The following is a 22,395-nucleotide window of genomic DNA, read 5'->3' on the forward strand; positions in this document are numbered from 1 at the left end:
TGCTCGCATTTCCGTAAAACTTCTTCAATTCCAACTCTCTCAGATGCGTTCGAAAGGTCTTTTGAAGCACTTCAAAATGTGCCATAGACATCCAGGATTGGTTTGATTTTTTCTCATAGCTTTTGCAAATTCGGAATCCTCGGACAGTTTCACGTAATTTAGAAGTATTGGAGTTGTAAATTTGATTTCAAAAATAATTAAATAAAACATTTTCGAAAAAAGAAATAGATCTTATTTCCCTTGTGATCAAAACGTCAAATGCCGCATTAAGTAGGCGAATATCTGTTTTACCCCTAATCGGACAAAATGTTAAAAAATATTTTAATTCATTTTAAATGGCATTTTTTCAATCAAATTTACAACTCCAAAACTTCTAACTTACGTGAAATTGTCCGAGGATTCCGAATATGACAAAATTGAGACCAATATGAGCCGCTATGACGGCCTACAGGGCAAAAACTAACGTTGTAAAATGTTTGTTATAGAAAAATCGAAAAAACTATGAGAAAAACTGCGATTGGCCAAAAAGTTATTTCCAAAGGCTTATAGTCCATAAAATTACCTATCTTTTGACCTACATATAGGAGTATGGGTGTTGGAGGCTGTTGAAAAAGATATTAAGGTTTAAAAAAAATCCATTTTTAACAGTAATTTGCAAAAGCTAAGAGAAAAAGTCAAACCAATCCAGGATGTCTATAGCACATTTTGAAGTGCTTCAAAAGACCTTTCGAATGCATCTTAGAGAGTTGGAATTGATGAAGTTTTACGGAAATGCGAGCAATTTTAAGATTTTTAATGTTTTTTTGACCTCAAACTTCAAAGCCCGTTTTACCCCACTTCCCTTGGTCGTAGAGGGCTCATATTTGGCATGAGTTCATCTCATGTATAGACAAACAAACGCTGAAAGTTTCATCCAAATCGGAGCACCTCGATACGACCTGTTACACATTGGTGAAAAAATCGCTCTTAAGAGCGAGTTCCAAAACACCTAAAAAATCTTAAAATTGCTCGCATTTCCGTAAAACTTCATCAATTCCAACTCTCTTAGATGCATTCGAAAGGTCTTTTGAAGCACTTCAAAATGTGCCATAGACATCCAGGATTGGTTCGACTTTTTCTCTTAGCTTTTGCAAATTACTGTCAAAAATGGATTTTTTTAAACCCTTAATATCTTTTTGCAACAGCCTCCAACAACCATACTCCCATAGGTCAAAAGATAGGTAATTATATGGACTATAAGCCTATGGAAATAACTTTTTGGCCAATCGCAGTTTTTCTCATAGTTTTTCGATTTTTCTAAAACAAACATTTTACAACATTGTTATCCGAGCATTCGTTGGTGAAGGTTGTCTGAATCAACATGACTCGTCGCGTCCCGGCGCAAAACGCCGGCAATATTGCCCTACCTGCGGCTCAAGCAGGCAAAAAAGTGGGAATTTCCAAAAGGAAGGTTGAGGCCTCAACTGATGGCCAAAAACCGGGGATTTCCAAAAGGAAGGTGCTTTTGGAAGTGACATCGAACAGCAAAAAGACGAAAAAGAGCGACGGTACTGTACCGATGGATGAGGAGGAGGAGAACTCTTCGTCGCACGAGGAGCAGCTATTGAAGAACAACAAGTTTGCTGGACTGCCTGACGAGGACCAGGTAGCGGAAGCAAAGGAGAATGAAGTGAAACAGCGAAAGGAGAAACTGCCTCCTTTTTATGTGCGACAATCAGCAGCAACGATCGACTTTCGAGCGGGGCTGGTTGAACTCATCAAGTCTGGGAAAGTCCTAGGCAACATTCGTCTGTGTCAGGACGGATTTAAGGTGCTGGTGCAATCCAGGCAGCACTATCAACTGGTCAAGGATTACTTGACCGAAAACGAGGCGGAGTACTTTACCCATGATGTCGCCATGGATAAGCCGTACAAAATCGTCGTCAGAGGTCTGTACGACATGCCAGTGGAGGAATTAGCTGCCGAGCTAAAAGTTTTGAAACTGGATGTGTTGGCCGTGCACAAAATGAGCCGACGCAACAAAGACATCAAGTACCGTGACCAGCTCTACCTGCTGCATTTGGCTAAGGGATCGACGACGCTTCCTGAGCTGAAGGCAATTCGAGCGGTTTTCAACATTATCGTGTCGTGGGAGCGATACCGACCAGTGCATCGTGACGTCACACAATGCTTCAACTGCCTGGGTTTCGGGCACGGAGGTAAGAACTGCCACCTGAAGCGTCGTTGCGCCAAATGTGGTACCGATGCGCACATCACATCCCAGTGCATCCAAGATTCGCTGGTGAAGTGCCTCAACTGCAACGGTGAGCACTCGTCAACCGACCGAAAGTGCCCCAAGAGAGCTGAGTTCGTGAAAATTCGGCAGCAAGCATCGACGAAGAATCAGCCTCAGCGTCGTAGAACTCCTCCAGCCCTGGTGGAGCAAAATTTTCCACCTCTTCAACCGCGACGCCAGGTCCCAAACTTGGCACCGTTGCCGTTGGATCCCAGGAAGAGAGCTGAGATGAATCATCCACGGCCGGGTTCCAGCCAGGAGCCGAGACCGCCACCACCGGGCTTCAGCCAGGAGCCAAGACCAACCCAAGAACCAGCAGTTGAGGAAAATGGTAATGATCTTTACACCTCAACCGAACTCCTCAATATTTTCAAACAGATGTCCGCTGCACTGCGTGGATGCAAAACCAAGACCCAGCAGATTGAAGTGCTGACCTCGTTCGTCATCCAGTATGGATCGTAGGTCCCTCAAGCTGCTGAATTGGAACGCTTGCTCCATTAGGAGGAAGAATTTAGAGCTGGTGGATTTTCTTCGCGAGAAGGAGATCGACGTAGCTGCCATCACGGAAACTCATCTGAAGCCCGGTGAAAAAGTTTATCTGCAAAACTACAAGATCGCGACGCAGCTCGATAGGACCACCTCTGGAGGAGGAGGTGTGCTTGTCGCTGTTCATCGTGATCTCAAGCCACGCCGGCTGCCACACTTTAAGCTGGACATCATCGAGGCCGTTGGAGTGGAAATTCCCACTTCGGTTGGCCCAGTACTCTTCATTGCTGCATACTGTCCACGTCAGGTGAATGCCAGAGATGGTTCAGCAGCAAAACTGAAGAGCGATATCCAGAAGCTGACACGGCGGAGCGCAAAGTACATCATCGCTGGTGACCTCAACGCGAAGCATGAAGTTTGGGGCAACAGCAGGAGGAATCGGAACGGAGTGATTCTGCACAACGATCTGCAAAACGGATACTACAACGTTGTGAGTCCGGATCGTCCAACGAGGGTGGCTCGGTCTGGGAATCACTCAATCATCGACTTCTTCATTACCAATATGGCTGAGAACGTGGCTCATCCTGAGGTGTTTGAAGAGTTGAGTTCTGATCACTATCCGGTGGTTGTGGAGGTTGGAGCTTCCGTTACTCCGCAGCGGCAACCAACCCGGAAAGATTACCACAACGTTGACTGGCAGCAGTTTCAGCAAGTGGTCGACAGCAACATCGACTATGATCAACACCCGGAAACTTCTGCCGATATTGATCGTTCGCTGGAGGTGATCCAGCAGGCTATCAACCAAGCAGAGGCTGCCAACGTTCGGGAGGTTCCTGTTAATTTTAAGGTAACTGATATTGACGTAGATACTAAACACTTGATTAGACTTAGGAATGTTTATAGGAGACAATATCAACGGACTGGGGACTATGACAAAAGATTTCAGTGAACAATTTGAACAAAATCATACAAGACCGACTTGACAATATCAGAAATCAAGAATTTTCAAAACATGTAAGCCAGCTTGGGAATTATTCAAAACCATTTTGGAAACTTTCAAAAGTTCTTAAAAACAAACCAAAGCCTATTCCTCCTCTTATTGTTGAGGATTCTCCTTTGATTACATCCGAGGAAAAGGCAAATGCACTTGGGCTTCATTTTGTTAGTTCACATAATCTTGGCGCTTCCATGACCAGCCGTAAAGAAACATCAGTTGCCAATAGTATTTCAACAATCAATGACTCTACCTTTGAATTTCCTGCAGATTCCCATGTTTCTGGTGAGGAAGTCAAAGTTGCAGTTAAACAAATGAAAAATATGAAAGCTCCAGGCTTTGATAACATTTTAATCTGGTGTTGAAAAAACAGAGTGATCAGTTCTTTCAACATCTAGCCAATATTTTCAATAAATGTTTGCAACTTGGTTACTTCCCCACCAATTGGAAGCTGGGCAAAGTCATACCAATTTTGAAGCCTCAAAAGATCCAACATCGCCAACAAGTTATCGTCCCATTAGTCTTTTGAGTAGTCTGTCCAAACTCTTTGAGAAGGTCATCTATTCAAGGCTTTTGGATTTTACCAACGATAATAATATAATTTTGAACGAGCAGTTTGGCTTCCGAAAGGGACATAATACTGCTCATCAGCTTACGAGAGTAACTAAAATCATCAAGCAGAACAAGCTTGAGTCTAAATCAACTGCTATGGCTTTGTTGGATGTTGAGAAGGCTTTTGACAATGTTTGGCATGATGGTTTGATACATAAACTGTATTTATACGGTTTTCCAATGTATCTTATCAAAATTATCCAGCACTATCTTTCGGAGAGATCGTTCAAGGTTTTTCTGAATGGGATTGCTTCTGGATTATTCAACATTGATGCTGGGGTTCCCCAAGGAAGTATTCTTGGCCCACTTCTGTACAATATTTTTACATCTGATTTGCCTACTCTTCCTGGTAATGGTGTGTTGTCACTTTTTGCTGATGACACTGCCGTTATTTATAAGGGTAAAATAACCAGATATTTAGTTGGCCGTCTTCAGAAGGGTCTTGACGTTCTTTCCGAATACTTTGGCGACTGGAAAATTCGCATAAATGCAGCCAAAACTCAAACCATCATTTTTCCACTTTCCAAATCGGCCAGATTTGTCCCAAAGGATGATGTTTTGATTAAAATGAATGATGTTTCGATACCCTGGTCAAAGGAAGTTGTCTATTTAGGTCTCATACTTGACTCGAAACTTTTGTTTCGGCAGCATGTAGATAAAATATTGAACAAGTGCAGCATTCTCATCAGGTGTTTGTATCCTTTAATTAACAGAAAATCAAAGCTATCTTTGAAAAATAAGTTAGCAGTTTACAAACAAATAATTTACCCCGTTATTGAGTATGCAGTACCTGTTTGGGAGTGTTGCGCTAGAACTCATAAATTGAAGCTCCAGCGTGTCCAAAACAAGGTACTCAAAATGGTTTTGAATGTTCCTGGCTGGACAAGATCAAGTGAGGTTCATGAATTAGCAGAAGTTAAAATGTTGGATCAGAAGATTCAAGAAAAATGTTTGAAATTCAGGGAAAAATGTGCTATATCTGAATACCCCTTGATTCAAGGATTGGTTTAGTTTATGGTAAGATTAAGTTAGTTTTAGGTTAGGTTATGTTTTCTTAACATTTTTTTTTTCCTCATTGTACCTAGTGTTACAAAAATGATAAATCATATACTTTTAAAGTTATAAAAATGAACAGTGTTTAAATCACGAAAAGCAAACTAAAGCTGAAGAGCCACAGCTGACCACTTATTATGTAAACCAAATGTAATTATTATAAGAAAGATTCAATAAAGTATATTTAATTCAAAAAAAAAAAAAAACATTTTACAACGTTAGTTTTTGCCCTCTAGGCCGCCATAGCGGCACTTTTTGGTCTCAATTTTGTCATATTCGGAATCCTCGGACAATTTCACGTAAGTTAGAAGCATTGGAGTTGTAAATTTGATTGGAAAAATTGCCATTTAGAATGAATTAAAATATTTTTTAACAATTTGTTTAATTAGGGGTAAAACAGGTTTTCGCCTACTTGATACAGTATTTGACGTATTGATCACAGGGTAAATAAGATCTATTTCTTTATTCAAAAATGTTTTATTTAATTAGATTTTAAATCAAATTTACAACTCCAATACTTCTAACTTACGTGAAATTGTCCGAGGATTCCGAATATGACAAAATTGAAACCAAAAAGTGCCGCTATGGCGGCCTACAGAGCAAAAACTAACGTTGTAAAATGTTTGTTGTAGAAAAATCAAAAAACTATGAGAAAAACTGCGATTGGCCAAAAAGTTAATACCGTAGGTTTATGGTCCATATAATTACCTATCTTTTGACCTATAGGAGTATGGGTGTTGGAGGCTGTTGCAAAAAGATATTAAGGATTTAAAAAAATCCATTTTTGACAGTAATTTGCAAAAGCTAAGAGAAAAAGTCGAACCAATCCTGGATGTCTATGGCACATTTTGAAGTGCTTCAAAAGACCTTTCGAATGCATCTAAGAGAGTTGGAATTGATGAAGTTTTACGGAAATGCGAGCAATTTTAAGATTTTTTAGGTGTTTTGGACCTCAAACTTCAAAGCCCGTTTTACCCCACTTCCCTTTGTCGTAGAGGGCTCATATTTGGCATGAGTTCATCTCATGTATAGACAAACAAATGCTGAAAGTTTCATCCAAATTGGAGCACCTCGATACGACCTCTAGAACAAACCGAGCAATATTTACAAATACTGCCTCTTAATGTTATGCCCCATGGTGTTTACGTCGTTTTGGCGCTTATGTGGTAGTAGAATTAACTAATTGCATTGCTAGTAACAATTCCTCATATTGGAAATATTGGAAATTGTGATAATAACGATCATACGAGCGATTGTTCCTCTCGCACCATGTGGTCGTCTTGCATTTTTTCCCCTAAAGAAAAGTTGATTAAAATTTAATACTTTTTAGATGGTAACTTTTTTATGAATTTTCCTCATCACCTCCCACAACTTTGTCGAAGACAACAAATGATCGAGTTCGAATCTCACCGGATTCCTTTTTTATGTTCATATTCAAAGTTCAGTTCAAGTCGAAAAATTTTAAGGGTGCCGACAAATTGCAAATCGACTTTTTTGTATTTTTTTATTTGGATGAAACTTTTTCCCTACATTCTCTTTGTCAAAAGACGCAATTTTTGTTGTAGATTAGCCGACTATAATTTACCCATTTCTTTATTTCTTTTTTGTCACTATAGGTTGGATTTCCAAAATACGTCTTGTAGAATTTTGAAATTTTTTATATGTGTTTTGGGACACAAAAACACAAATGTAAAAATTTCCGAATATAAATAAATAAATAAATATAACCTAAAAGTGACTACAACTTCAGAACGGTGTTGTATCAAAAATATAGTAAAGTACTTTTCGAACACAAATTTGAATAAGATTTAAAAAATATTTTTAAACCTTTAATTTTTTACAATATTGTTCAAAAAATCTATTTTTTTTTTCAAAAGATTATATGTAGATTTTTTCTTTAAAAAAGGTCCCATAAACAAAATTTTCTATTTTTGCTTTTTTTAATACCTCTGATTAAAGGCGGTTTCAAAAACAGCCATAAAGGAATAAATGTTTTTTTGTTTTTAGTCCTTTGAAAAAAAAAAAAAAAAAAAAAAACTCGGGATATCTCATGAATCAGATTTGCACAACAAAAAACATCCTTGTGATATGTACTTAGAATTTAACAATAAAACATTTATTTTTATTTATTTTTCATTTCCACACAAATTAAAAAACAAAAAAAAACTAATTTTAAAATCGCGAAGTGATTTGCATTTTTTTTTTCAAGTTTCCCTAAATTTCTAAAAAGAAGGCAGAAAAATAAATTTTGATCTGAAATGGAATTTTTACTGAAATAACTTGTAAAACCGAAACGACCCAAAAATCAGGGGGCAACAAAAATATTTTTCAAAAAACTTGAAAATTTCAACGGATATTCAAGAGAAATCAGCTGACATTGGTTAAAAATGCATTCTCCTGCATTTAAAATCATTTTAGGCATGTTTGGGTTTATTCAAATATCTTTTGATTTTTTGAAAGTTTTCGATGTACAGTAATGCAAAACGTTTGTTTTTTTTTGGGCAAAAAAAAATGTTTTCGTCAAATCTTACATTTTTGCAAAACAACTGAGCAGGGATGGAATAATCGCAAAAAAATCAATTTCGCTTGCGAACTTTCTTCAACCGCAAAAGAGAGAGGAGGCAAATCACGCAAAAAAAATCGCTCCTGAACTTCTCCAAAAAAATCAATCTGTTGATGATTTTTTTGTGAATTTCCTTGTCAGCACCACTTAAAAATATTTAATTCACTTTTTTACACACATTACCCATCTACAAAATGTGACAGGTCATATTTGGACGTGTGACGTTACACTTGCAAGTGTAGTAGTGAAAAAGATGTTCCGCCGAATAATCAAGATGATATTTTTTTTAGATTCCTTTTACCGATCTTTCGTGCGCGAGAGAGAAGAGCCATGCTCCCTTCGGATTTTTTTCTCTTGATGAACGTCCAATGATTTTCTTTTGATGATGATTATTCCATCGCTGCAACTGAGTTATTGTAAAATTCATGTTAAAACACTTTTTCCATTCAAATGTTGAGACTCTGGCATGTTATTTCAATTTTCATATTTATTTTTGATTCTTTATGGCATCCCAAAATGCAACTTTTCTTTAGACTTTACTATTCCTAGGACCTTGTTAAGGCCATTCTATTGCAATTTTAGCATTTCAAGACTATTTTATCAAGAACAGCACAACACTGTCTCCAAATTGCCTGTTTAATTGTAAATATCTCGATATTTTAATGTAAAAGCGAATCATCATATTCTAAGATTTTTTTAACATGATCTATATAAGAATTTTATTTTTTTAATCTCACAAGACTATGCTACACAAGACGCATCTGCGTTTGCTTAAGCCGGTATCTCTCCGCTGGGATAAAGCTAATATTCACATTCACACACATGACATCATCTTCGTTGACAGAGCCCGAGTTTGCCAGCTGGATGGTGGCATGGTGGTCGCGTTGTGAACCATGTGTGTGTAAGCACATGTGGAATGGCTAATTGTTGACACACGCGGCGGCGGTGGCAGCCGCCACAGTGTCTTGCCGGAATCGGATAATCTCCGTGCATGTTCAATTTACTTTGTTGAGAAAATAAGATCAAATATTAAGCGTATTTTAAACATCAAAAAAGCGCTTTTTTAACTGTCACCACCAAAATGACAAATATACCAATTGCATTTAAATTAGAAGGATGATCAAAAAATTCCGTAGAATACATTTTTTCCTCAGTTTATTCAGCACTGAAGTCATAGTTGGTGTGTATTCTGCGTTAACGTAAATATTTGTGCTAACAACTTTTTGTGAAGGCTGACGGCACCGACGACGAGTTAAGATTAGTTTCTATTTGATTTCGATTACGTGCATCAGCAAACGTAATACAAATGTATTGAATTAATAAAAATAAATTTGAAATTGTGGACTGACAATTTTATTTTTGAACTTCTTTTTTTTTAATGCTGTACTGCCGCTTTGCGAATATTGATGATTAATCACAATAACAGACACATTTTGTTTGGCTGACCACTATGTGCATTGTTCCGAAGTATGGTTGAAATTGGTTGCCGGAGTACCGAGTTATAACTAAAATGTTTACAGTAGCTGGGCATGTGCGTGTGTCAAATGCGTTCTGGCAAAAATTCCTTTGGTCAGTTGTCACACTAACAGCAATTTGCAGGGTGTGTCAAGATAGCACGACAAGATTGAAACTTGTCTCATATCAAAAGTGACATTGGCATGGAGTTTTTTTTCAGATTTTATAGAATATCTCTGGATTGAAATCTGGAGCAACATTTGAAAGGGGCGGTACGACATTGCTCTACACGCGTTGAAATGGGACGAATGGCCGTAAGAGCAATGTCGTACCGCCCCTTTCAAATGTTGCTCCAGAAATCGGATTGGTGGTGAGACATTGTGGGCTGCACAAAATGGCGTTCATAGCTCAATTTGGCACAAAATCTACGTACGGCAAAATAGCACGATCACGACAATTTGAAGCTTAAAAAGCTAGACATTTCACCATAAATTGCGAGCAACGATCGCCATTCCGCTAAATTTTAGAAATCTGACGATGTGCCATACGAGCTAAAACGCTACGTTGAGGGCTGACACAAATAAAAATGTCGAAGTCATTTTAAGATGCCAAATAATTCTTCTCCTTCCAGCACGCTCGAGCAGTCCTGGTGGCAGTCGGAGAACGGCAAGGAGAACGTCACGATCCAGCTGGACCTGGAGGCGGAGTTTCACTTCACCCATCTGATCATCGTGTTCGCGACGTTCCGTCCGGCGGCGATGCTGATCGAGCGGTCGTACGATTTCGGCAAGACGTGGCACGTGTACCGGTACTTTGCCCACAACTGCCGGGAGGCGTTCCCGAACTCGCTGTCGGTGGCGAAGAACATCACGGACGTCATCTGTGACCACCGGTACTCGAGCGTGGAGCCGTCGAAGAACGGTGAGGTTATCTACAGGGTGCTGCCGCCGATGAACATTGAGAATCCGTACGCCGAGCACGTGCAGAACATGCTGAAGATGACGAATCTGAGAATCAACTTTACCCGGCTGCATACGCTGGGGGATACGCTGCTGGACGATCGCCAGGAGATTCAGGAGAAGTACTACTACGCGATCTCGAACATGATCGTGCGAGGTTCGTGCTCGTGCTATGGTCACGCGTCGCGGTGCTTGCCGCTGGAGGGAGTTAGGAATACGATCGATATGGTGCACGGACGGTGCGAGTGTACGCACAACACGAAGGGGTTGAACTGCGAGGAGTGCGAGGACTTTTTCAACGATCTGCCGTGGAAGCCGGCGTTGGGCAAGCAGACGAATGCTTGTAAAAGTAAGTTTGAGATGGGTGCGGGATCTTAACATGTCTGGTAATTGACGGTATTTTGTTACAGAGTGCCACTGTAACAACCACGCAACGAGTTGCCACTTTGACCAGGCCGTGTACGAGCACTCGGGTCGGGTAAGCGGAGGAGTGTGTGACAACTGTCAGCACAACACCCAGGGCTATCACTGCGAGGAGTGTGCGCCGTTCTTCTACCGGGACCCGGTCGAGGACATCCAGAGTCCGTACGTGTGCAAACCGTGCGACTGTGATCCGCGGGGATCGCTGGATGACGGCATTTGCGACTCGTTCGGGGATGAAGAATCGGATGTGGAGGCCGGAGCCTGTCACTGCAAGCGGAACGTGAACGGTAGACGGTGCGACCAGTGCAAGGAAGGCTTCTGGAGCTTTGACGAGAGCAACCCGGACGGGTGTCAGCCGTGCTCGTGTAACATCCTGGGAACGGTTGACAACGCCGGCTGTAACGTGCACACCGGCGAGTGTATCTGCAAGCGGTTGGTCACGGGACGCGACTGTAACCAGTGTATTCCGGAGACGTACGGACTGTCGGATAGCCCCGAAGGTTGCACGCCATGCGCGTGCCACCCGGGCGGATCGCTGGACAACCAGTGCGATGTGATCACTGGGCAGTGTCGGTGCCGGCCGCACATGCAGGGTCGGGACTGTGCCGAACCCAAGCAGCACTACTTTATCCCGACGCTGCACAAGGTGCTGGAGGCGGAGTTCCCCGGAACGATCTGCGATCACTACTCGTCGGTTGGCGTGAGTCTACTTGTACTTGTGGAGTGACTTTTTTCTCAATAACAATTTTTTCTCCAACAGAACTGCTCCGTCGTGATCCGCGAGCACCCGCACGATCGCCAACCCAGCTGGACCGGCCCTGGGTTCATCCGGGCGCACGAGGGAACCGAGCTTAAGTTTACCGTGGACGACATCCCCAAGACGATGAACTACGACGTGGTGGTGCGCTACTCGCCCCAGATGAAGGGCGACTGGGAGGACATCCGGATGTCGGTGATCCGACCGGACGACTACAACCCGGACGGACCGTGCGCGAACTCGCACCCCAACTACGAACGGGACATCCACACGACACTTTCCGAGTACGAGAGCAGCGCGGTGGCGATGCACGACGTCTGTCTGGAGACGGGGAAGACGTACAAGTTTATCGTGTCGTTCCAGCGGCACAACCCGTACGACGACAACCCAGCGGCGCAGATTCTGATTGATTCGGTATGTATGACTCTGCTGTGGCCACAACGTAACTCCAACGAATTACATTCCCGCAGATCGTTCTGGTGCCGCGCATCGAAGTGACGCCCATCTTCCACGGTACGCCGCAGGCCGACCTGCGCTACCGCGAGTACAAGGACCTGGGCTGCAACCAGACGTACTACGACGTGAACTACGACGCCAGCGCGCGGCCCGAGTGTAAGGACCTGCTGAACACGGTCAGTGTGTTCGTGTTCAACGGAGCGACGCGTAAGTACACAGCGAATCAGCAAAAATTGCACTTCCTGAAACCCTCGCGGTCCAATTGAGAGCGTCCACTTAATTACATCATATCTTATCATGACGCGATTTTCTAATTCAGTACGCACGGTCTCGTCAACGGTGCGTTATCTAATAAACAATAACCTCGCGAGAGTTTGGCTTAGTCCGGAGTGTTTGGTTTTGCGAGAATGTCGTCACCTGGACAGCTGCTTGCCTCGGTGGCGATTCTTTGGCTGGCGGTCAGCGCCCAAGATATTCCCATTCCGGAGATTGGTTCGTGACGAGGGGGTTTCGTGTGTGCGAGCAGGGATGATCACTAACCCTTTCCGTTTCTTTCCAGCTTGCGAGTGTAATCCAACGGGATCGACGACCAAGAAGTGCGACGAGTTTGGAGGTTACTGCGCGTGCAAGAGCAACGTTGTGGGTCGTCAGTGTGACAAGTGCGCGCCGGGAACGTACGGCTTTGGGCCGGAGGGTTGCAAGGCTTGCGACTGTAACAGCATCGGATCGAAGGACAACGATTGCGACCTGGTGACGGGTCAGTGCAGCTGCCACCCGAACACGTACGGCCGGGAGTGTGACCAGTGCCAGCCGGGCTTCTGGAACTTCCCGAACTGTCAGATGTGCGAGTGTAACGGACACACGTCGACGTGCAACTCCAAGACTGGCGAGTGCCACAGCTGTCAGGACTACACGCGCGGGTGGAAGTGCGACCGTTGTCTGGAGGGATATTACGGAAACCCCCTGCTAGGGTCGGAGATTGGCTGCCGACCGTGTCGCTGTCCGGATACGATCGCGTCCGGTCATTCGTACGCGAACGAGTGCCTGCTGGATCCGAAGACAAACGACGTGATCTGTCTGTGCGACCAGGGTTACGCCGGAGCCAAGTGTGACGTGTGCGCCGACAACTATTTCGGCAACCCGGAACGACCGGGTGGAACCTGCCAGCCGTGCGACTGTAGCAACAACGTGGACTTGAACCAGCCGGGCAATTGCGACGCCAAGACGGGCAAGTGCCAGCAGTGTCTGTACGAGACGGAGGGCGATCACTGCGAGTTCTGCCGGGACGGGTACTACGGCGATGCCCTGCAGCAGGACTGCCGGCCGTGCGACTGTAACGTGCTGGGTACGAACCAGACCATCCAGCACTGCGATCGGCACACCGGACAGTGCCCGTGCTTGGCGAACGTGCGCGGCCAGTACTGCGAGGAGTGTATCGAGAACCACTGGAAGATTGCCAGCGGCGAGGGGTGCGAGCAGTGCGGCTGCGACCCGGTGGGGTCGGTCAACGAGCAGTGTAATCCGGTGAGTGTAGGGTTTCGGGGTTTGCTGGATCGCGTTAGCTGACGATCTCTTGTTTTGTTCCAGTACGACGGACAATGTACGTGCAAGCAAGGCTTTGGAGGTCGCCAGTGTAACCAGTGCGAGGCCAACTTCTGGGGCAATCCCAACGTGCAGTGTAATCGTAAGTAGTGATCACCGTATCAATCAGGAACCATCTACAAACAGCTCAACCTTTCAGCTTGCGACTGTAACGTGTACGGCGCGGCCACTCGGCAGTGCAACCGTGAAACCGGTCAGTGCGTCTGTAACCCCGGTATCGGAGGCTACAAGTGCGACCAGTGCGCACGCGGTTACCTAGGCGACGCTCCGTACTGCGAACCGTGCGGCGAGTGCTTCGACAACTGGGAGATCATCCTGGACGGACTGCGCGAAGAAACGAACCGAACGATCGAGGAAGCGAAGACGATCAAGACGCTGGGTGCTACCGGAGCATACAAGAAGGAGTTCGACTCGATGAGCAAGAAGATCGAGGTCATCCAAGGACTGCTGACGAACACGATCTCCGATCGGGAGATCGAGGCGATCAACGCGAACATCGCGGACGTGAAGCAACACCTGAGCGAGTCGGCGAAGGCCGTGGAGGCGTCCGAGAAGCGACTGCAGGAGACCAGCGCGAACATCAAGTTTGCCAACATCGACATCGAGGAGCTGAGCAAGAAAGCGGAGGAGGTGAAGCAGCTGGCGAACTACCTGCGCGAGAACGCCACCAAACTGCAGGAAGGCAACATCGAGGGCGCGCTGAACTTGACGCGCGACGCCTGGAATCGCGTCACCCAGCTGGGCGAAACCAACATGGAGATCCAGGAGCTGAACGACAACGCCGAGCGGCAGTGCAAGCGAACGGAGGTGCTGCTGAAGAAGAACCAGGACAACATCGACAACCAGAACGAGAATATCGAGGCGGCGTTCCTGAAGTACCGCGACGAGCTGGACACGCTCAACGGGAACATTCCGGATCTGAACGAGCGCATTTGCGATCGCCGCGGTGATCCGTGCGACGAGATTTGCGGTGGAGCCGGTTGCGACGGCAAGTGCGGTGGAATTACGTGCGACAAGGGAGCGCTAACCCGGTCGGAGAAGGCACTGTCGTACGCGAAGAAGACGGAGCAGACGATCAAGGAGAAGGAGGAGCTGGCGGATGATATTCTGCGATCGGTAGGGAGTTGAAATCGTCAATAGCGAGTTGGTCGTTGGGGTCGAAGGTTTAACGGATTGGGAGAGGTTTCCTCTACAATCAGCGCAGCTTGGGACATCGATCTGGAACAAGCTACGTTGGTTCTAGCTGGGACCGCTACAAATCTATTGAATCTACCTAGAGACCCCGTGATCCGCTACAACTTGGTTTTGATCGTAATTGTCTTAACGATCTCCTTTCAGATGTCGCAAGCAAAAACCAACGCGTCGGAAGCGTTCAAGAAGGCGAAGCGGGCGCACGACAAGGCGCAAGCGCACTACAATTTTACGCAGGACCTGATCGAGTCGGCGAACCACGTGGTAACGAACCTGACCGACATCATCGACAACAACACGGCCACGCCGGAGAAGATCCGCGAGCTGGCGGAGCAGATCCAGCAGTACACGCTGCAGCTGCAGCCGGACCAGATCCAAACGCTGGCCGAGCAGATCGACGAGGCGGTGTCGCACCTGGAGAACGTGGAGTCGATCATCCGGAACACCGAGCACGATCTGGAGCGGGTGGAGCAGCTGAAGGATTACGCGCTGGATACCAAGTAGGATGGGTTTGGGGAGGTTTGGTGTTGGATGTTTTTTAATGATCTTTTTAACCTAGGAACCGTGCCGAGAAGGTATTGGAGGACGCCCTGGATGTAACGAACGCTTTGGACGACGCTGATGAAGCCCAGAAGAAGGCAAGACAGTCGATCAAGCGCGCCAACGAGGATATTCAGTCTGCGAAGATCGATTTGGAGGAGGTATGTTGGTTGAACTACGATGTTAGAAAATGTTTAAAACTTGATCGTATCTTACAGATCGACAAGGAAACGGACGACGCGCACAACCGGGCCAACGTGACCGCCGGCAAGGTGGACGAGCTGAAGACGCGCCTCAACAAGCTGCACGTGAGCAACGTGCAGAACCAGCAGGACGCCGAAGAGATCATCAAGCAGGCGGAAACGGTCAAGGAGTCCGCCAACAATGCGCACGATCTGGCGACTCAGGTAAGATTCTAGAAGCGTTTTTTTTGCCAAAATTCGTGTACTAAGACTCGGAGTATCGTTACAGCTGAAGGACACGTACAAAACGGCGAACGCGACGCTGACCGCAAGATCGAACGCGTCCGAGAGTGCACGCGAGCGGGCCCAGAACCTGCTGAACCGTGCCTCCAAGATCACCGTTGAGACCACCAATCAGCTCAAGAAATTGCAAGGTATTTTCTAAATTTCTTCCAAGAAATTTTATACAAAATTCCATCAAATCTCGTCCATCTGTTTCAGAGCTGCACAAAACGTACGAGTCGAACCAGAAGGACCTGGACTCGCTCGAGAGCAAGATCCAGGGCCTGACCGAGCAGATCAACACGCACCTCAACAAGATTCAGAGTGACGCCGACCGGTACCGCCAGTGCACGACGTGAAACGTCGAACGGTAGAGAAGCAAATAAAGCGCAATTCAACGAAAGAAAAATTTGTGTTCAAAATAAGAGGAGAGAATCGAAATAAGTGTTTTTTTTTTCTGTGTAACTTTCGGAAACCGTGTTTTGTTCAAGAGTTTAACATTTTGTAAACTGCTATTACCCTGCTAGAATTAGTCGCGAGTCTACGAGAAGTTTGAGTCCGAGAATTTTTGTAATCAGTTAATGTTTTGTTTGTCAACGTTTCGTACAACGCAGTGTGTTCCAAAATATAGACAAAAAAAAATTGTGGCAAACCACACCGAAGAAATACATTCAAAAAAGTGCCAAAAAGTAAAACGATAGACTAAATCTGCTTCCATTAATGTGTCCTTTTTTAAAATAAACCCTAGTTATCCGCAAATATGCCTAAATAATAAAAGTTTAAACAAATAAACAAGCAACTGTATTATGTAGAAGAAATCTCACTCGCCGCTTGAACAATCACTCCTGGCACACGTGTGTAAAACAAACTACTGACAAACGCTAACACAAGTGCTTTTTTTAAATTAGTTTCTTTCTAAGAGGTCATACAAGAATGCCATTTAGTCTTACCAGTGGGTAACCGTGTAGTGCTTAAGAAAACCGCGAAAACAACAATCAAACGAATTAAATTTCTGGCATTTTTTTAAACATAAAATGAGCGAGAAGTGAACTTGCACTGCGCAAATAACACAAATAACAAACAACAAACACACACCAATCAGAGATGTTGTATAACAGAAGAACAACGAGCAACGAAACTTTTAGCCAGTAAGTTTTAACTAGCAATACTTAGTAAGAGTACTAGCGATAGAAGGAGGAAACGCGTAAACGAAACAACTGTGCGAAATAGTCATAACGATTTCACTGCTAATAAAAACGTAATATTCCGGTCGTAAATAAAATATATGTATGTAGTGTTTAACCAACATTTAACCTGTGTTTTCCTTATGTGATTTTATTTAAATATCCGAAAAGACTTTGTAAATAGTATTGCAATGTTTAAGAATTTACTTCAATTACGCAATTGTTCTAAATTGTATTTAAAGATCTCACCAAAAAGTCTCAAAAAATTGCCAACCGTAACGATAACTAGAGAGCAATTCTCTACGAAATCGGTATTTTTCCTTTAATTTTAAATTTCTGTATTTTTTTATCCGACTCAGCGATGGAATAATCATCATCAAAAGAAAATCATTGGACGTTCATCAAGAGAAAAAATCCGAAGGGAGCTTGGCTCTCCTCTCTCGCGCACGAAAGATCGGTAAAAGGAATCTAAAAAAATCATCATCATGATTATTCGCCGGAACATCTTTTTCACTACTACACTTGCAAGTGTTACTTCACACGTCGAAATTTTACCTGTCACATTTTGTAGATGGGCAATGTGTGTAAACAAAGTGAAATAAATATTTTTAAGTGGTGCTGACAAGGAAATTCACAAAAATCATCAGCAGATTGTTTTTTTTTGGAGAAGTTCGGGAGCGATTTTCTTTTGCGTGATTTGCCTCCTCTCTTTTTCGCGGGTGAAGAAAGTTCGCAAGCGAAATTGATTTTTTTGCGATTATTCCATCCCTGATCCGACTGAAACTTTTTTGATGCCTTCGGTATGCCCAAAGAAGCCGTTTTGATCATTAGTTTGGCCAAATAATTGTCCATACAAATTTGACAGCTGTCCATACAAACATGATTTACGAAAATTCGAAAATCTGTATTGATCCTTGCACTGTAACTTGGATTTGGCCCGCAATTTTCTCTCGCACGTTTGACTACAAAATTTCCAAAAACTAGGCAACCAGCAGTTGTTTATTTACATTTCCAGTCGCAGTTTCCACCGAGCAAGACATTCGAATTTTAAAATTGCGATTGACAGGTGAGCAACATCGGCTCGCTTTGATCATTTTTTGAGAAAATTAAAATTTCCCAAGCCAGTTTGACAAGTCGCAATAGTGCGATCGATAGCAATAATTTAGTGCGAAGTCCTGTTCAAATGGGCACAGCCCTGCAGTTCAACATCACTTACACACAGAGAGAAATGACAGCCCTACCACCTGTCAAAACCATAGTTTAATAAATTTCATTCTTAACGTTGACTCGAAACGACACGCACGTTTTTTCTTTCGCTCTCCCTCTGTGAGGCTCCCGCAAGACTCCCAAGAGGTTATGGGCCCAGGCCGAGCCCCCGAGCGGAATTGAGGTTAGAATTTCGGTGGTGATCGTTTTTCGCGGAAAGTTTGAACGTAGAATCGCGTGGAGGCAAAGATTTTGCTCGTGAAAAGTGTTGCTGGAGATCGCGATGGAGTTTGCACGGATTGAAAAGCTCGGTAGTTCGAACTACAAGGATTGGGCGTTTGAAGTGAAGGCTTTTTTGCGACGCGAGAAATTGTGGAAATACGTGGATCCGGGAGAAGCCCCAAATCCGGTGTCGGAAGCGTGGACGGCTGGAGATGAAAAGGCCCTTACCACGATCCAGTTGCTGGTGGAGAAAAACCAACGTTCTGTCATCGAAGATAAGCTGACGGCGAAGGAGACGTGGGATGCACTCAAGAGGCATCACAGCAAACTGTCTCTTGAGCAGAAGGTCACCACCATCATCCAGATCGCCAACCAGAGCTTCCAGGACGGCGACAACATGGAGACGTACATCGGGGAGTTCGAGAAGTTGTACGGCCGGCTGGACAATGCTGGAATAAAGATGGATGAGTGCGTCAAGGTGGCGCTGATGCTGCGTGGACTTCCGTCAACTTTCCGGCCGTTGATCATGGCACTCGGTGCCCGCGACGAGAAAGACCTTACGCTCGCTTTGGTGAAGGAGAAGTTGATCGACGAAGCAGCCAACTACAAGTCAACCTGCGAAGCGGAGGAGAAGGCGCTGAAGGTGCGTGTCGCTCGCCGGAAAGTGTTGATCTGTTACCACTGCGGCAAACCGGGCCATCGGAAGGTAGATTGTGAGGAATATTCGACGGAAGATGAGGAAGAGGACAGAAGGAAGAAGCACACACAGAAGGCTTTGAAGGCAACCGAAACCAGATCTGAAGAAATCACTCTTCTTGTGGCCAGCGGAGGAATCGGCTCCAAGTCGTGGATTGTCGATTCAGGTGCATCATCACACATGACAAGTGATAGGAATGCGTTTGTAAGATTTGACGGAAGTGCGCGTTCAGTGATAACAACTGCTGACGGTCGAAAATTGCGCACCGCAGGAATCGGAGACTGTCCGATCGAGAGCATCGATGATCGTGGGAAAACGGTGAACATTACGCTGACCGATGTGATGTTTGTGCCGGAGCTGCAAGGAAGTTTGATCTCAGTCGGAAAGCTGTCGACCAAAGGAGTTATGACGACCTTCAACGGTGGAAATTGTGAGCTGACGTACGGCGATAGGGTGATTGCTAGCGCGGCAAGAATCAGCGGTCTGTATCGGCTCGGTAAGATCAGAGGCAGGCGCGATGTTTTTGAAGGGCAGAATCATCGGCTGCCGTTCAGCAACCAGAAGCAGAGCCCAAGAAGATCAGCCGGATCGACCGCTTCGATGAAATGGGCGGATTCTCCGCCCGAGGAGGTGCTTGTACGGTTGAGTGGTTCGAAGGAATAAGTGTTTTTTTTGACGAGGATCTCAGAAATCAGTGACGATTCAGGAGGAGATAAATGATGATTCTGGAGGAGATGTAGGAGAAAATGTTCGGGAAAAGTCCGGTGAAGTAGGAACGTGAGGCCATGACGAAGAATTCAATCGAACGACAGTACATTACAGTTTTTTTTTTTAAGTTAAGGGAAGTGTAGTGAAGTTGAGGAGGAGTGTTCAAATGGGCACAGCCCTGCAGTTCAACATCACTTACACACAGAGAGAAATGACAGCCCTACCACCTGTCAAAACCATAGTTTAATAAATTTCATTCTTAACGTTGACTCGAAACGACACGCACGTTTTTTCTTTCGCTCTCCCTCTGTGAGGCTCCCGCAAGACTCCCAAGAAGTCCAAGTTAGTGAGAATTGCGCAATATCTTTGCAAGGAATTTTTTTTATCGATTTGGTGTCTTAGGCAAAGTTCTAGGCATGGATAAGGACTATACTGAAAAAATATGATACACGGTAAAAAAATTGTGATTTTTAATTTTACTTTTTGACACTAAAACTTGATTTGCAAAATCACTATCTTATTTTTTTTTTATATGTTTTAGGGGACATCAAATGCCAACTTTTCAGAAATTTCCAGAATGGGCAAAAACTCTTTGACCGAGTTATAAATTTAGAATAAATACTGCTTTTTTCAAAAAATCGAAATATTGGTCGCAAAAATTGTCCAACTTCATTTTTCGATGTGAAATCAAATTTGCAATCAAAAAGTACCTTAGTGCAATTTTTATAAAGTGCAAATTATAGCCATTTTTAGGTAACTTTTTTGAAAATAGTAGCAGTTATTCATTTTTTTTTAAACTAGTGCCCATGCTTGCCTAATCTTGAAAAAAATATTTTTGAACAGCTGAGAAAATTCTCTATATTTTAACATTGAAAATCGGACGATTAGTTGCTGAGATATCGACATTAAAAATTTTTTGGTTGTTTGGGTGAGACTTAAAAAACATCAATTTTCCTGTGTTTGAATCTTTGCATGGCAATATCTCAGCAACTAAGGGTCGTATCAACAAAGTTCAAAAAAGCAAAATATAGAGAATTTTCTCAGCTTTTCAAAATATAATTTTTTTGATAGCAAATAAAATTTTACATCAAAAATGAAGTTGAATTTTTTTCGTCATTTGTCGGTAATAATCACGCTTTACCTTCTGTTAGGAAAAAGACAATTCAAATCAAAATTATTGGTTTGATTGGTACTTTTGATTAGAGATAGTTTTCTAAACAAACCCAGTGAGAATTTCGGCTCGATCCTTGAGCCGATCTCGAGCCAAAATTTTCACTGGAAAGGCGTGTCAGAGCGAGCCAGTGATGCCAGGAAACTTTTTCTATAAGTGTCACTTTTCGTGCTTGTTCGATTCAAATTTCATCACTCAAGTGCATTTTCGTCTGAATGGAATAGAGTATGAAAATATTTTTTTATGTGATTTAAATCAGGATAGGCACATTGCGATTTTCATATTTCTGGGTTTCTTCCGAGATCAACATAATTTTTTGATTGATTGATTGTTTATTTGATCAATTTTCCTTGGACAGGAAAAGCCACTAGAATGCTGGCATAAAAACCTGCTTCTTTTCGGTAAACAAATACAATAAAACTGCATACATTGGGTACAAGTATTTTGTTAGATATTTTAATTTCCATTTCTCAGAATAGAGCTGTAGGTTTTGATATAAAAAATTTTAGAAAAATAGTTACCTACAGTCTTTATAAATAACTTTTTTTTTAAATTTTGTCACATGTAATCATAATGGCACCAAATCATATTTTTTGATGTTTTTAATCACAGAAATGATCATCTTTTCAGTTGTTATAACACAAGATGGATAAACAATATTTTCCAGTGCTGCGAATTTCAGCAAATCATAATTTTCCGAAAACGTTTGCTGAGAATGGGCATATTTCCTCTATTGAAACTTTAAGGACTGGAATTTAAACGTTTTAATAGAAACATTCGGGGGGAACAGCATGTAATAGCATCGTGCACCTATTGTGGCTTATCAGCACTTTGACGTTCAATTATAGCTTCTAAAAGGAGTTTGGACTGGAAATCGAATAATAAATAGCTCAGTAGGGAGTGAGCCTGAGCAATCAAGTTTCTATCAATATTTTTGCAAAATAAGTTGTTTAAATTGGAAAATAATCTATAATTTGGATGGAAATAAAGACCAAGTCCTTTACCAGCCAAACGTATGAGAACTTCCCCTAGTAAGTTAGGTAGGTCTTTTTTAAATAAATAAATAAAGGACTGTCTTTAAGTAAGATTTTATGTCTAATTATTTTATTTTACTTTAAATTTTAGGTCTAAAAGCTTTAGTCAGTATCTTGTTCTTATATCCCAAAATATTAAAGTAGAAAAAAAAGATTTGAAATTATTTTACCAGAGAAAAAAAATACAGTCCATACTTGAGTATATTCGAAGTTCTCGTAAAAATGTCACTTTGAATCACGGATTATTGTTTAGTTATCTTATTATATGTCACTAAAGTCAAACAAAACCCTAAAAATTATTCGGGATCATGTAATCCAAAAAGGCGGTCAATATTGCGGCGGT

At 43.3% G+C, this 22,395-nt stretch overlaps 1 protein-coding gene across 1 annotated transcript in view; it reads left to right on the top strand.

Annotated features, from left to right (window-relative positions):
* LOC6045181 (laminin subunit beta-1) overlaps positions 1–17,138 on the top strand; it is a 38,746-nt gene extending 21,608 nt beyond the window's left edge. Inside the window, exons 6-17 of the mRNA XM_038259794.1 lie at positions 10,070–10,746; positions 10,808–11,520; positions 11,581–11,991; positions 12,048–12,240; positions 12,593–13,557; positions 13,621–13,717; positions 13,775–14,751; positions 14,974–15,326; positions 15,386–15,527; positions 15,585–15,773; positions 15,838–15,982; positions 16,050–17,138. Of these exons, the coding sequence (XP_038115722.1) occupies positions 10,070–10,746; positions 10,808–11,520; positions 11,581–11,991; positions 12,048–12,240; positions 12,593–13,557; positions 13,621–13,717; positions 13,775–14,751; positions 14,974–15,326; positions 15,386–15,527; positions 15,585–15,773; positions 15,838–15,982; positions 16,050–16,189 (5,002 nt within the window). The 3' untranslated portion in view covers positions 16,190–17,138. The remainder of the gene's footprint in view (positions 1–10,069; positions 10,747–10,807; positions 11,521–11,580; positions 11,992–12,047; positions 12,241–12,592; positions 13,558–13,620; positions 13,718–13,774; positions 14,752–14,973; positions 15,327–15,385; positions 15,528–15,584; positions 15,774–15,837; positions 15,983–16,049) is intronic.
* The last annotated feature ends 5,257 nt before the right edge of the window (positions 17,139–22,395 follow it).

The sequence above is a fragment of the Culex quinquefasciatus genome, chromosome 3, assembly GCF_015732765.1.
Source record: "Culex quinquefasciatus strain JHB chromosome 3, VPISU_Cqui_1.0_pri_paternal, whole genome shotgun sequence".
NCBI classification, from domain to species: Eukaryota; Metazoa; Arthropoda; class Insecta; order Diptera; family Culicidae; genus Culex; species Culex quinquefasciatus.